General features: G+C 37.2%; 1 protein-coding gene across 4 annotated transcripts in view; it reads right to left on the reverse strand.

Annotated features, from left to right (window-relative positions):
* CDKAL1 (CDKAL1 threonylcarbamoyladenosine tRNA methylthiotransferase) overlaps positions 1-16766 on the reverse strand; it is a 616068-nt gene that overhangs the window by 191916 nt on the left and 407386 nt on the right. For all 4 annotated transcript variants that reach the window (XM_019734280.3, XM_019734279.3, XM_074335173.2 and 1 more), the window contains exon 11: positions 9644-9789. In XM_019734280.3, the coding sequence (XP_019589839.3) occupies positions 9644-9789 (146 nt within the window). The remainder of the gene's footprint in view (positions 1-9643; positions 9790-16766) is intronic.

The raw sequence follows: 16766 nt of genomic DNA on the forward strand, positions 1-16766 counted from the left end.
GAATACATACCCTCCATTTCCCCTCACTTTCCTATAGACTGGAATGCAAATTTGATGGCTGGAGCTCAAGTCGGCCATCTTGCAGGATGAGATGAAAGCTGTATCCTGCATTCCTGATATGCTGAAGCCAGATACAGCCCGATCGCCTAGCTCTGGACTTCATTTATACAACTAAAAAATAAAACTTTTACTTTCTTTATGTCATTACTCTTTTTTTCTGTCACTTGCAGACAAACCAAACTATAACTTTTAAATACATAAATACACATGTATGAGCGTATGTAATCTAGTTAAAGCCCTTCCCTATAATAGATTTTATTGTATCATAGACAAAAGCAAACCCATAGTACGTAATTGTCTAAAGGGAGATTGGTGTTCACATAACAACTGTTATTCAGTGTTTCTTACCCATGGAAAGCCTATAATAAACATTTATGTTTCCCCCTGACCCAATATCAGGGTTAATGTTGGGATTTTACTATACTTATCAAACATGTGGCTATAAATATTTATATAACACCATGATTTAAGAATGTCAGTTTCTAGAAGACAGTTACCAAGTTTGACTAATCTCTTAATATTCTACACCTAACAAGTGCCTACATAGTCTGTAACCAATAAATATTAGTCAAGTAAACACAAGACTTAGGTACTATTGAAATTAACATGAATTTATAGTGATTTTTTTTTTTTTTGGGTTACTTCCAGAATTTAAGTTGGTCAGATCTTAACAATCTGAGATTCACTCTTTAAAGACAATTATGGGTTAGGTTACATTACTCAATTTTTTCCTCACTGTCTGCTGCTGACTCAGTTACCATACCTTTCAGATATTACTGCAAGGTCCAGCACAGCATTCAAAACTGCATGCACTGTACATGCTCCCGTGATTTCTTCCTGGTTTCTCACAAGAACATAAGGTTCTAGATACAACAATGAGGACTCAGTAAATTTTCATCAGAGCATGATGATGAGTGTGGGGAGGCAGAGTGGCCAATCACTGACTCTCCTTGTGCCCAGTAGCAAGTAACGAAACGGATGCGTGTTAGGAGTGAAGACTGCCCATAAGCAGGAAGTTGAGCTGAATATTTAATATACTTGGTTCTAGCAAAGAAGGATGAGTAGGAGGTAGAAATGAATACTTACAAAGGTTTTGAAACACATTATACAGGATAATAGCTCTGCAACACATAACCACCATTAGGGCAGCATTTTATCTAAAATGTGTCCTTGTACACACACTTCATGAAGAAACTCTGAAGTTAAAGACATTGTGACAGATAAACCTCGCCTTCCTCCTATTTGTAGTTTTTCACCACAAGGTCACATTCAAGAATAGCCCCTTAGCCAGCAACTCTCTGCCTGGATGGGGAGTAAAAGCAAAAAGGAAGGGATACTGACTATAGAAAGATATACTAAATTTTTAGGAGAAGGTATGTACAATTTAAAATTTTCTACTTAATAGCATCGTTGAATTTTTAATTAGAAATGTACAATTCTCCTTAATGTTTCTAAAAAGCATCCTATTTGGAAAGGCTAGATGCCATACTAGCAATGAATAAAGTTTGGAGGTCCCCAGGCTGGTGTATGAATCGGAACTCTGCCAGTTACTAGCAAAGTGATTTTGGGCAAATCACTTAATCTCTAGGTGCCTTAATTTCCTCATCTATAAAATGGGGGTAATAATATTTCCTCTTTAGTATGCACTATTGTGAAAATTAAGTGAGTTAATCCTTGTGAAGAACCGAGTATGTTACATTCAACATATTATACACTCAATACATGTTGCCTAATAATTTCTGTTAGTTATTAGCCAGCAGCGGTGCACAGAACACAGAATCTCGCAGAAGACAGAGCACTATGTTCTACTGAAGGAAGTATATCAATTTCTCTTCAAAGAGCAGGAGATTTTCTTGCTTATGAAAAGGAACTTTAATTAAAACAGACTGAGAAATGCTACTCTAAGCCTTAATCTTATTGGTTCCAGAGTTAGTGCCATTAATTGAACAAATAAGTATTATCCCTGCCTCTTTCTCTTGTGCCCCTTAATCTGTGGTTACAGTATGACAAAGTGGGGATCCCTCGGCGCTGTGGTTACAGTACAGGGACGTGGGGATGGATCCCCCCAATGCTGTGGATACAGTACAGGGACGTGGGGATGGATCCCTCAGTGCTGTGGATACAGTACAGGGATGTGGGGATGGATCCCCCAATGCTGTGGATACAGTACAGGGACGTGGGGATAGATCCCCCCGTGCTGTGGATACAGTACAGGGACGTGGGGATGGATCCCCCAATGCTGTGGATACAGTACAGGGACGTGGGGATAGATCCCCCCGTGCTGTGGATACAGTACAGGGACGTGGGGATGGATCCCCCAATGCTGTAGATACAGTACAGGGACGTGGGGATGGATCCCCCCGTGCTGTGGATACAGTACAGGGACGTGGGGATGGATCCCCCAATGCTGTGGATACAGTACAGGGACGTGGGGATAGATCCCCCCGTGCTGTGGATACAGTACAGGGACGTGGGGATAGATCCCCCCGTGCTGTGGATACAGTATAGGGACGTGGGGATGGATCCCCCAGTGCTGTGGATATAGTACAGGGACGTGGGGATGGATCCCCCAGTGCTGTGGATACAGTACAGGGACGTGGGGATGGATCCCCAATGCTGTGGATACAGTATAGGGACGTGGGGATGGATCCCCCAATGCTGTGGATACAGTACAGGGACGTGGGGATGGATCCCCCAATGCTGTGGATACAGTACAGGGACGTGGGGATGGATCCCAGTGCTGTGGATACAGTATAGTGATGGGGATCCCTCAGCGCCGTGGTTCTAGTACCACGATATGAGGATCAAAGAGCACAAACCGAGGACTATGCTAAGAACTAGGGATGCAACAGTCAACAAAGATCCACAAAGACTTTTTCTGGTCTTAGACATGACTACATCTAAATAGCTTTGACCACCTACAGTTTTTGAGAAAGCAATCAAACAACACTTTTTTTTTCCATATAACCCAGAGCACTTAGCCCCATGTCCGCTTACAGGAAGCAACTGTAGTTGATGTTTGACCCTTGCCATTTTCATTTTCCTGAAACTGCCAACGTCGCTTGGCTTCTGTGGTGTCATTTCCCCCTGGGTCTCCTCCTACACTGGCCTACCCCTGTCTTTTCCACCTGCACAGGATCTGCTTTCCTTTTCCATCGCTCAAATATTGGTGTTCCTAGACTTCTGTTCTTAGCCTTCCATTTTCTTTCTTCTGGATGATCGCATCACCACAGCTTTTCTGCTACTCAAATGCTGGTTACTCCCAAGCATTTCTCTCTCAACCCTGAGCTCCCTCCTGGGCTCTTGACCCATATTTTCTACAGCCTGGGTGCTCTCCCCTGGATTTTCTACACAGGCATTTCAAATTCATTTTCTACACAGGCCCAAAACCAAACTCATTATCTTTCCCACGCAAATTCCTCCTTCTTCTCATTCTCCTATCTGGGTTAGCATCGTCTTCTACTGTGGCTTTAGCTAAGACACGAAAGAGCCATCCTTGACACTCATGCATACCTTCTTCATCCTTCCAAGAACACAGTATAAATTTGATCTCCTTAATATCTTTTGAGTCCACATTACTGTCTCCATTGCAAGAGCAACATGCCTTAGAGAAGAACAACAGTAAAGCACAATGGCTGAGTTCTGGCTCAGGAATCACATGCCTGAGTTTTCAATAAAGTTCTATCACTAACTGCATGGCCATGGGAAACTGCTTAACATCCTTGGGCCTTAAGGATTAAGTAAACTAGTATATGCAATGCCCTCATGGCAGTAAAACTCCAAAATATTGTCTATTGGTTTTATTACTAGTACCATATTAAGTACTATTATGATTGGTGTTATGGTTGCATTTATTATAGTGCTGAGCACAAAACTGATAAATGAAAATATGAATCATTTAATTAATATGCTTTATTAGCATCAGTAGGAAGACTGCTAAATAGCAGAAACTGAGGATCTAGTTTTATTATGCATTAATTCACTGTGGGATTTCAAAAAGTCTTTTTAACTACTGTGAACCCTGACATTCATTTTATAAAGGGCAGATTAAAAATACCTATCCTTACATACTTGGCTAGGTTTTTGGGACAACATTATGACATAATACATTAGCTCCATGAAATACGAAAAGCACTCTGAAAGGAAAAATGGAAGGAGATTAGTAATGCTGTGATTTCTCTCTTAACCAGGCTAGTAGGAAAACAGAAAGCTAAATAAATAGAAAATTTAATTGCTTCAAACTATGAATGAAATGTGGGATAATCGCAAAATAATATGGTATTTAGCAAATGATGTCAAAATTTTCCAAATATAATACCATATTGAAAAATAAAAAAGTAAATATTTTTCTACTAGGTAACTGTTCCAATGATATGTATCATTCTCTTGAAAAAATTTAAACGTAGCAAGTGAGCAAAGGAGGAAAAAAAGAACTTTACTACCTCAGAAAGAAATTTGAGAAAAGATAAAAAAGTGAACAAGACCTTAGGGACACTCAAAATAACAACCGAGGTAAAGATATTAGAAATGATGAAATAAAGCCAGAAAACGTCTCTGAGGGAAGTATTTTGCCTAAATTATTTTGGAGGTTGATATTCAGTGAACAGAAACACATCTGGGAATGCATCTGAAGAAAACGTAATTATCTAATCTTGCTGAATCAGTCTTTTCTTTTCTATTTCTTTTCTTCTATTCTGATGAATATTGCTACTTATGTTTCCAAGCCACTAGGAATAAAATTAGAAAAAAAGAAAAACCCAGAATAAAACACAAATTTAACATAACTTGTTTTTTATCAGACTGTGTTCCAGGACACATGGATGACTGGGACTAACGAAGGGAAGACAAAGAACTCCATCCAGATGGTAATGAGTTAGCATCATTTTTGCAGATAGACTGGAAAAGTAGGTCATAGGATAGGCTGGACAACATGAGATAACCCTGTGACTCACAGAACTCATCCTGCCAAAGCCATCCTGGCTAGTGCCCTTGTGTCCCTTCACTGTCTGAGTATACAGTGGCTGCCACTTCCCTTCTAGTTTGTTCTCCCCACAAAATACTCCCCTTACCCCTGAGTGCTCATTAGTTATTGGTTGTGGCATTTCACAACCAATAGGAAATCTCTGGGTATAGTAAATTCAGGGGTGTGTGAATATATACCACAAAGCTAAAAGGGTTCATATTCTATAAGACACAAGACAAATTAATCCAGTACATTGTGCAATAACAAATGGTAATGGTAAATCCTGAGGTGGATAATATCACGGAATTAAAAAGTCAACACAAAGATGCTACAGTAGGTGTAACTTACTTTAGGTCTATGTCACTTGCAAGTAAAGACGTAAGTAGTCATTAATTCAAAGTGTAGTTAGTAAGGCAGTTGGATCTTGTTCTCCAAGTTTTAAGTTCTAGTTAACATAAACCAAAAGGCCACTGGACATCCAACAAAATAATTTGTGTAAACAGACAGCTCTTTTAATATATAAACTGTTCCATTTCTTAACATGCATCTATCAATAGGACATTCTTACATATTTCTTTCCCACGTTCATGTGTGAATTTTAGGACTCAGAGATTCTTTTACTTAGCATTAGAACATATACTTGAGAGAAGACCTCTGTATATTGTCATTTTTTAAATATATGTGAATATATGGTTTATTCTGAAGAGTGACTGTGTAAGTACAATGCTGTTCAGATGAGGAAGATCCAATTGAAATTATGTCCAAGGCCTCAGCTCCTGGGAACCCTAACTATATCATCCCGAACATATCAAAGTGAAAAATCCTCTCAGTTGTAAGTAACTCTTTCAAAATTACACAAGAAAATAAAGATAAATAATTCCAGTTTTATACTCTTTTATCCCAATAATTTGTTAAAAAGATAACTGGAAAGACAGTTGAGTGAGAGTTAATAAAAGTAGTAAAATCTATGTAGCATTTATTAAAAATAACAAAAACACGAATCTTTCTAAAACTAGAATTGCACCTCTTGCTTTATGTAGTTTTCTTCAATATCCCTAGAAATCCAGTTACACATTTCCAGAAATCATTTTATCCATTTCAAAAAAAAAAATGCATCAAATTTCTTGATTTTCCAACTAGATTAATAAATCTGAATAGAATAATTTAAGTCATTCGATTGTCTGCTCATAATCAGCTGTTTTAAATCAGTATATTAAGTAACTTAGACACTTTTCTTTGCAAAGGTTGCATGATTTAATAAATTCCCATATGCCTCAACATGTGCCAACACTCCTAGGTTATCGTCAATCCAGCTGCTGTTATGATAACAGTTGCCAACTTTCAAACAAATGAAGAAAATAATGAATCAGCTTCAAGTTGGCTCATATGTAAACTTCTATTGCTCCCAGGTAAAACTCGGGCCAATTTCAACTGTAAAGAAAATTAATTAAAAAGATTTCACCGCCACTGTTGGAGAAACAGGGTACCACAAATACTGCTGAATTAGTAGTTTAAAGTCCTAGCTTCAGGTAAACTCCCATGGCTTGGATTTCAGTCTTAAGTGCCGTAGGTTGTTTTAAAGGTTGGATTTTTTTTTTTTTTGAGGAAACAGATTAGAAATACCTCATCCCTAATTGATAACATGAATATCTGAGAAGCCTCACACTGCTGGAAATAATAAAATAAATGAGACTTATTTGTTAAAGAGTCGTTACAAAAAAGCCTTCAGAGGAAATAAGGGTGAATGAAAATGGGAATGGTTATACAGAAGCTAAAAATCAGGACAGGAGAGCATCAAACACACCATTTGAAGTTAGGGTCATTTCATGACACAGTGGTAGGCATAAAATATTAGATCCTTTTTCTAAGAATGACAATATTGTGTTGAATTTTAATAAACACTGGACAGAACAATTTTGTGGTAGACCAGGTATCCAAACTAGTGGTCACACAGAACCTCTGAAACTTTGGTGTTTCCAATAAGCATTAATTGATTTGGCATAAAGCTAAGTAGGAAAAAAATAAAGAGAATATCAGAGCAGAAGTCTGCTTAAAATATTTACATTATTTCTGAATGTCCATCATAGTTGAAAATTATTCGTTGGCTGGATGCACCTCCCTGAGAAGACAGGAAAACTTTTTCACTAAAGAGCAAAGCTGGATTATAGTGTCCTCACAGGAGTGAGGCTATACTACAAGCAACAGGAAGGACTGGACGAAATACACAATTTTATGGTTGATGAACTGTCTAAAACCGCAAGGATTACCACATTAATAATTAGTGATTTCTTCTTTTCCAAAGAGTACCTGCAATTTTTCTCTGTCATCAGCTCTATATATCAGGTATATCTTACTAGCTGTCTCCTACAGTTTTTCAATTCATTTTATAAGTTATAAAGTTAAAATCTAAGTGTGAAATTGTATATCATGGTTGTTCTGCCCTCACTGAATATACATAATACAGAGTTAATTAAGAAAAACAACACAAAACAAAAAACTCTTGGAGATTAAGTGGCTAGACTCATACTCTACAGTTCCGGTGATTCATAGCTCTTGAAACTGAAACTGTAGATGGATGGATGTGGGATGAGTGTTCTCTCCAGGCACCTCCAATATCCTTTCCAGGGATCTCTGAAACTTCCACGGCTGGGTAGAGTACTTGGTTATGAGGTCTTCCAGCCAGTGGAATGGTTCTACAAAAGCTATCTGGATGCTCAGAGAAACTTGGAGTCCAAAGAAAGGACAATGAGCTTAGCCCATGAATAAAGGCAAGAGACTATTTTCTCATACTTTGATGTGATCATCTTTGGACCTCTATACAGCTCATGGATGCTGTAGCAACTGTTCAAGATGCAACAGATTTAACAGGTCCATCTTTGGAGCAACATAAAAGGCTTGATCTTGTTGTGAAATTGTTGCCCAGTGAAGTAGCCACAGTAATTCCCCAAACAACTGAGTCAGCACTCACCCAGATGGAGGTAAAAGAGAGGTGTTGATTCCTAAACCTCACTGAATCATATTAATGCAACCAACTATTTGGAAAGTGTTCTAGTCTATTCTGCACAACAGGATGCATGCCTGCACTTGGCAAAATCTTGTGCAACAGGTATGAATTCTGCACTACATTACTTGCTATTGCTCTAGTAAGAAAGAGGCAGAAATTTCACAGGTGCAACAATATATTTTCAATTTTGAAAACATTCTATTCACTAGTGCCAGCATGCCCAAAAGGACTCTCTTATATGAGATAAGTTTACCACAAAAGCTAGAATAAATGCAAAGGAGGGATACATAAAAATCTTTCTAGTTTAGCTTTGACCTCAGTTCTGCCCAAGAAAGTATTAGAGATGGCAGAGATCCGTCATTATTCTGTTTTCTACTTTGAAGGTTGTATATACTTAATGATTATAATTATGAAATCCCTGAATAAACATACCTTCTATTCACTGATTTGAATATTCAAACAATTGGCTGTATTTGTTTGAATCTACACTAAGTATCTTTATTTCTGGTGGTTAGGATAATCAACAAATGCCTAGAGTTGGAAAAAAAAAGAAAGACACATGACAGAACGATGAAGAAGGAAGGAGAAAGTAAACAGAAGAAAAAGATTTTAAAACATTGTATGTAGTTGGGATAAGTGACTAATTGATGGTGGAAAAAATAATTGCTTACAATTTGTATAAAGCCATCATATCCATGAAATACTTCGACATGGTAAAAAGGTACATAATTATAAACAAGAAGATGGAAATAAAAAGTTTTGTCTTAATTAAGAAAAACAACAAAAGAAAAAAATTCTGGGGGAAAAAACTGTGGAAAGTAGGAAGACCCATGCCACAAATATGCCAAGATAAATGACATATCCCCAGAGGGAGAAAACTGCCCTGGACTTGAGAGAATTCTGTGTGACATGGGCCAGAACTAGCATTTCCTGCCGTGTATAATCACAGAAGACATTCAGTGCTTGGTGATGATGAGAATAAGGATTTTGAAGAATATAATTATGGGCTGCAAGTGTTTTCTGTGTAAACAACATTATCATTCATGTCTGAGATTGTGTCAAATGTCTTAATTTTGGTCAATAACAATATGAAGTTTAAAGAATAGAATCCCCAAACCTCCTTATTAATCACAATTCTTCAAGTACACCACAGGGATAGTGTATAACAGCAAAGATATTCCAGATATTCTTCAAGAAATGCTACTTAGTAGGAAATTATCTTTTTTGTAGTGACATGATTTGGCCTACCTCCCTGTCAAAACCAGCTTTCAAAAGGCCACATTAAATGAGATTTAAGCAGAGCAAAGCTTAAAGCGGTTTTCTTCTATTATGTTCAGTATAAAAACAATCACAATGCACGTTACCTTAGAAAGACCGGCGATCCTACTACACAAATTAATGGTGTGTCATGTACAGATGGAAGGAAGGTGGATTTAAACTGAAGAGAAACTGAAAAACCACATCAAGCTGCCTAAGGAAACTTAAAGGCTTTGAAAGATTCAAAAGTCTCGCCTTTTCTCTGGTACCTTTAATTGTGGCTACAATGAGCGCATTTTTGCCACATGCTTTTGAAAGAAAAAAGAAACGGTTATTTTCTTAAGTACTAACAGACTTACTTCTCTTTCAGAAAATCCACTACTCTTTTGAAGTCAGCCACGCAGTACTCTCTTTTCATTTCCATGAGTACAGTGTCAGAGGCAGACTGGACTGGTATGTGCAGGAAAGCGTAGACTCTGGGATGATTAAGGATTTTAGCCATTTCCTTTAAAACAATGGAAGGAGAAAACATTAATCATTTTAACAAATCAGGGAATGGTTTCCCTCAGATCAATACTAACAAGTGGAAGCAAATAAACAAAGCTGAAGACCAATCATCTAGGCTCTTAAAGTGAATGTCAACTAGCAGTCCTCTACGATGCCATTTGGGAATTTAATATTACTTCTGGAGGATTCCACATGAGAGTTATTTCTTCATGTTCCTCATCTCTCTTAGGTGACAAAACAGCTATAAACTCATGTAATGCCTAAAAAGATTTTTGAGTACTTCAAAATAAACACCATTCCTCCATTGCCTCAAAGCAGCTTTATATTCTGCCTGTTACATTACAGGAGAAACAACAATCTTAAGGCAAACAGTTGAGGCCATATAACCCTGTGTACTTGAAAAGTCTCCAAATTTAGGGCAAGTCAACACTTTTTTAAAATACTGAAGGAGAAAAAGTAATTTATTATTCATGTTTCTTTGTCAGCTAGTTAATGAGCACATATTTTTTGAGTATTTACTATGCAAAAGGCACAGTATCAGACAATGAAGCTCACCACTGGTCACTACTGACAACTATTTTGAGATGCAGAGTTCCAAAAAAGGGAAATAAGGGAAGAACAGGAAGAGAATCTATCTTGCAAAGTCGAGGAGAGCAAATTTAAGTGAAACAAATTAGGAAACCCAGAGATTGTTTTAAAACTCCCCCAAGGATAGAAAGGGAGTAGGAAAAAGACTGACGCAAGGAAAGCTGTGGTAACTTAACCATTTATGCAAACAATAAAAAAAATGGACTAATTTAGCCCTTCTCCACTGCTGTAAGCTGTCTCTTCATCAACCTGGGGGGTCGGGGGGAGGAAGGGAGGGAAGGAAGGGCAAAGAAGAAAAAGAGTGAAAAGAATCCAATAGAGATAAGGAGCTGCTTTTTACTAACTTGCATGTGTCCAATGATCTTGAGTTTTCAAAATACTTTCGCATTTATCTCATTTCACCCTTAGAACACTATTTTGAGGAATTTGTATGAAGTCAAAGAGCCAGCTAATTCCATACAGTTATTCAGGGGCAAGTCGTACATACGTATCAACCATGCCCCTTGTTTCTCCATTTTCTTCCCATTGACTGAAAATTAGCATTTTTACCAAAGTGGAAGAAAAAAGCAGTTCAATCAGTCACCTTAGTAGCAGCTTAGCTGTTTTAAAAATTCCCTTTGGCTAAGAAATCCAAATAACCACACAATATTACTCATGGATATCCTTTATCTACCTTCTCTACCAGAAATCAATGGGTACATATACATTGTTATATATAGGTTACTATACTGGAACTGGAGTTGAAGAATTTCTTATTTAGCAGAAAAATAACTGATTAACACATTATCTGAAAATTCTCTTCACGATACCATTACATTTCTTGGCTGGGTATTTAGACAATAAGCTCTTCATACCCTCAATCAACACCTATTGCGTCTGTGTGAGGCAGGGCAACAGGATAATGATGGACCCTGCGGTAAACACCTGGCCTTCTGCTATGTTTCTCTGCCTTTCAGGTTTCTCACACCAGAAGATGGAGATTCCCCAACAGAAAAATTTAAAAATTGCAAAAATTAAAAACAAAATATTGTACAAAAATCTTTGTTTTCTAAAGGGGCAGGACTCCCAGCTTTAGTTAACTTTCAACATGTCTAGTGTGGTAAAAAAAGTGACCTTAACAAATAACACAATTAGTGACATAAAATTTCACTCTCAATCTCTGTGCCTTGATTTTCTCTTCTAAGAATAGAGAGAATGGTAATCCCCACCTCATAGGGCTACTCGACTGTTGTGAAAATAAAACAAAATAATCCAGTATGTGCTTACATGTAATCACTCAATATGTAAATGATCTACTCTTCTTCCTTGGAGCGTAAAGTTCATGGTAACACATTTTGATACAGATTCATGGGAACCCGTCAATAAATAGAATAGCTTTTCAATAAACTGATTCCCTTAACTAGTAAATGAAGGAGAGATAATTTGTACTGATTTGCATAAAATACATTTGAAAGGTGGCCCCAGCAAACATAACCCCAGGCCAGAAGGGGCAGTGCAGTTTCTGTTGGAAACACTCAGGGTGGCCCACTTACTATAAACAGGATACTGTACTAGATGAAGCTTGCCCTGTTACAGTATGACAATTTACAAATTAAAATGTTAATAGCAAACAAGGAGGATAAATTTGGTGGTTTTTCCCTTTGGCTCTCAAAATAAGACTTCCCACTAGTAATTACCTCAGCTTCATACATACTATAGGCTTTGCAACTTTATAATGGTAGGCACCAGAACACAAAATCAAAATCAAAATAAAGTTGCCCCTTCATTAAAGTCTGTATTTCTCCTACTAAAAGAATCATGACTTAACATAGATTAATATACCAGAAAGAGACAAAGACATATTTTGTTTTGTTTTGTTTTTTCTTCTGTCCCTCTTCTGACTCAGAACTATTGTTTATGGATAACCTTTAGTTTCTTCACCTTTCAAAATTCTCTATTTTTAAGGTTCAGCTTATAGGTTTTCTAGCGTAAGTGCTTACTTTTTCCTCTATGATTCTTCAGCAACCTGTTCCTGGTGTCACCAAAGTGTTTCCTTGGTTCTGCCTTGCAATATGATAACGAACCTCTACAAGAGTAGGAATTGTTTTACTCCTCTCTCTGGGTCTCTGCAATGGCTACTAGGACTGTGCTAAGTATACCCCAAACATGTAAATATAGGTATGGGTTAGAACCACATCAATATACATAGAAAGAGCTTTAAAATATAACTGCTATTTGATAGAAGACAAATTTTCAATTAGTAGTAGTTTAGTTTGGCTAAAGCAGGTAAACAAGCATATAATGGGCCTGCCTTGATTTTTGGAAGAAGTGAAAAATTATATGGGAATATATAAGTCAATATATATGTAAGTAAAAAATCAAACACTTTATAGGTAGCCCCACCATGGGCTATATTTCTGAAAGTCTGTTAGAGCTTTAGATTGGAATCACAATGTATTTTCTTATGGAAGTAACTTACAAATGATGTGCAGGGTCCAGGTTAACCAGAAAAAAGGAGCACTTAGCTGAAATGTGCCAAACAGAAGATTGACAGCCGTGAGCAACCCTGAGCTCTGAGCCTGGTGAGAGTCTGAGTAGACTGAAAGTGGGAATGTGGAGGGAGATGAGAGGACAGGGGAGGGGAAGAGAGGAAAGGGGAAAGGAGGGGATGGGAGAGGAGAAGAGAAGAGAAGAGGAGAGGAGGAGGGGGAGGGGGAGGGGAGGGGGAGGGGAGGGGGAGGGGAGGGGAGGGGAGGGGAGGGGAGGGGAGGGGAGGGGAGGGGAGGGGAGGGGAGGGGAGGGGAGGAGAGGAGAGGAGAGGAGAGGAGAGGAGAGGAGAGGAGAGGAGAGGAGAGGAGAATGTTGAGGAGTTTTGGTAGCAACTATCATGCAAATAATATCTGTGTTAATATAAGAACATTCATAATTTAAGGGTTGAAATATCAAGGCTGCTTAAAATACAGATGGCGACCATTTTGCAGGCAGGGACCAGAGGATGGCAAACCAGATCACCAAGACAGTAGTGTTTCTTCTATCTGGTGTTTTTTACGTGATCTCCTATTACAAATTGGTAATCATCTCAATATTATTATTTTTTTTTAGTAGACTTAAAAAGGAAAGAAAAAATAATGAATTGAATGGAAGCAGGCTTAATCTTTAAAAGCAATCCTGTGTATGTGTACATTTTACAAAGAATTGTTAAGTTCCATTTTTATTGCCACGAAGTCATTAGGTTGATCATCATATTCTGCCTGTCTTTGAATATATACATTAACTACCAGCTTAACAAAGTCACTCAATGTGAGCATATATAAAACATACTTGCATTCAGATGTCTTTGCATTCATAGTGATAGTTAAAAAGCAAAAAGCCTTCTCAGATTCCAGCTTTGTTAGGAAGCATATGCATATTTAAAATTTATATTGCTATGCTGCTTCCAACTAAGCTAAGGTATACGTTGAAGAAAGACTTCAAAAAAAGAGAAACTATACCATCACCTTTAAGCATTTTAAAAATAGCTTTTTGAGATATATCTCACATATCATACAATTCACCCATAAAAAAGTATGAAATTAAATGTTTTTTAGTATAGTCACAGAATGGTGCAACTATCACCACAATCTAATTTTAGAATATTTTCATTCCCCTAAAACAAACCCTGTACCCACTAGCACTCTCTTCCTGTTGTCCCCCAGTCCACAATTCCTTTCCCCGAGCCCTAAACAACTACTAGTCTACTTTCTAGCTCTATAAATTTCCTATTCTGAACATTTCAAAACAATAGAATCATACAATATGTGGTCTTTTGTAACTGGCTTCATTTACTTAAAATGTTTTCAAGGGTCATCCATATTAATGCATGTAGGCATTTTTTTCAATTAAATGAAATATAGGAGTTTAAGAATTTATTAAATATGTCATTTCATGGAAAACTATTCCAAATGTTCTGAATACTATTTGATTAAGATAGTAAAACAAGTTTCACCCATACGGATGAACTTGAACAACATAATCTAAGGGCATAAATTTGATAGATTAGCTGTTACATAAGCTCTTACTAAAAAAAATTATAATAAATATGAAAGATGAGAGAAAAAGTTATGAAAATTCCTTTAAAAAACTGGTTCTCTTAAAAAGAGAAGAACAGGGGTTGGGGCTATAAATTATATATTTTTTGTTTATTTGTTTGTTTGTTTGTTTCCTATTGTATTTTTTGTTTTGTTTTTTTTGGTAAAATATACATAACATACTATTTCCCATTTTGACCACTTTGCAGTGTATAACTCAGTGACACTAAGTACATCTGGGATGTTGTGCAATCATCACCAGCATTCACCTTCAGAACTTTCTCATCATCCCAGACCGAAACTCTCTACCCATTAAATAACCCCCCATGTCCCTTGCCCCTCAGCCCTTGGTCATCACTATTTACTTTCTATCTCTATGAATTGCACTGTTCCACGTACCTGTACCTCGTAAGGGAAATCATGCAATATTTATCTTTTGTGTCTGGCTTATTTCACTTGGCATGTTTTCAAAGTTCATCCCTGTTGTAGCAATTTTATGTTATTTCAAATATCTCTTTTCCAGGCCGTTGGTAGTTCTACTCTCATTGTTCTGACTTCTATTAGCACTTATTTCACCATACATACTTATCCCCCAAGGCTATACTTTATCTGTATCTCCCCATTTCTTTGGTCAATGCCTGGCCCTTAAATACTTGAATTATAGTTGAAGGAAGGAATGACTGAATGACCCAATCAATTAATCAGCGTGGTTATTTCGGAGGAAGTCCTACAAAGACTTCTAGCTAACGGTCAAAACAGCAATGCCGTTTATGAGATCCTATTTCTGGAGTTGCCTTCAACACTGCCAAAGTCACATAAGTCAAGATAAAATAAGACCAGAGTCATATTTTACCCACTACTTCATTAATGACACTGTAAGAGTCACTCAGTGAATTATTAGCACCTACATTTACCCTTAGCAATAAATTATCTTTAATAGCATCAAAAAGTGAATGAGAAGAGCATGAGAAAAGAATAGTTCCAATTCTTATGTCCCAAATGAAAAGGGTTAGATATTGAGAACAGATTCTAATTTACATTTGATCTATAGCTTAATGTCAACAGGAAATTCACTTCTAAACTGCAAAGAGTTAACACTATTTGTTATTTGTGTTAAAATAAGTTGAGGCAAAAAGTCTGTTCAATGAGCTTTCATAGAAATGTTCAAAGGAGTTCAATGCCCCTTTATGGTTACCATTTCACCTCAGTGTCAGTCAATAACCAGACTTTATATTATGGAGATAAAAACACACATTAATACACACATTAATGTCAAAATGCTAAGAGCTGTAATTACACACACATTTATTTTCAACTGATATTATCAGCGTTTTGTTTTATTTTTAAATTATGATTCTGCTGTGCTAAGGCCACGATATCAAAACAGTTCTTGTATCCTGATGGTGGTGATGGTCATACGAATCTATACATTGGTTAGAATTCATAAAACTGAACGCACATGAAAAAGTCAATTTTACAGTCTTAATTTTAAATTAACGAAGGAAAACAGTAAAATCTGCTGTGATTCAAACACTATGTAATGTGAACACGTATACGTTAAAAAACATGTACAATATATAGTTTTCTTTTTTTCATTAAAAGAAGAAAGACTGTGCCACTAAACACTGAAAGAACAAATCACTACCTGATCAATTTAGTGGGGAAAGTGCAGCCCAGTTAGGCTGAGCATTCAGCTCGACCAATTCTATCGGCTACTCTTAAACACAATATAAATAATTAAAGCATGCAGGGGAAAGGCAGATTTACTTGAAAATATTTCACTCATTTATTTACAGTCCGATTACATCCATATAAGTGGATATACCAGTGAGGCTACTTTCATATAACTTTTGTTTCATGCGTTAGGCAGGACACAGTAGAAAGAATGCTCTAGTGATTAGAACTGCCCTAGTTAGAGTTGCTTGGTATGCTAAACAATGCAGCTGAGCATGTATTTATTAAACATCAAACTCCGTTTCTGGGGTTGGGGATGCAAGACAAAAACCTCCTATGCATTTTATAAACATGTGAACACAACTGCCTCCTTTGAAGACGGTACACTTACTTGTGTCAGGCTCCACTGCGCAGTTTATGTGTTTGTCACTTGACTCTTCCCTTGATGATGTTAGGTATTTTTGTTATTTCTGTGGTAAATTATATCAGTGTTTGCCAAATATTATGGTTTCTCTCCTTGGGGGAATGTTATAATCTCTGCCTTGTGATACTCAGGAGTTGCTGTGTGACATGCAACAGCCAATGAAATGTGGGCAGAGATGATAGGTTCTATTTCTGGGCAGAAGATTTAAAGCTAGTGGTTCTCTATGTCTCCCCTCAGCACCCC

Source organism: Rhinolophus sinicus, chromosome 14, assembly GCF_057876585.1.
Source record: "Rhinolophus sinicus isolate RSI-liver-muscle chromosome 14, RSI-T2T, whole genome shotgun sequence".
NCBI classification, from domain to species: Eukaryota; Metazoa; Chordata; class Mammalia; order Chiroptera; family Rhinolophidae; genus Rhinolophus; species Rhinolophus sinicus.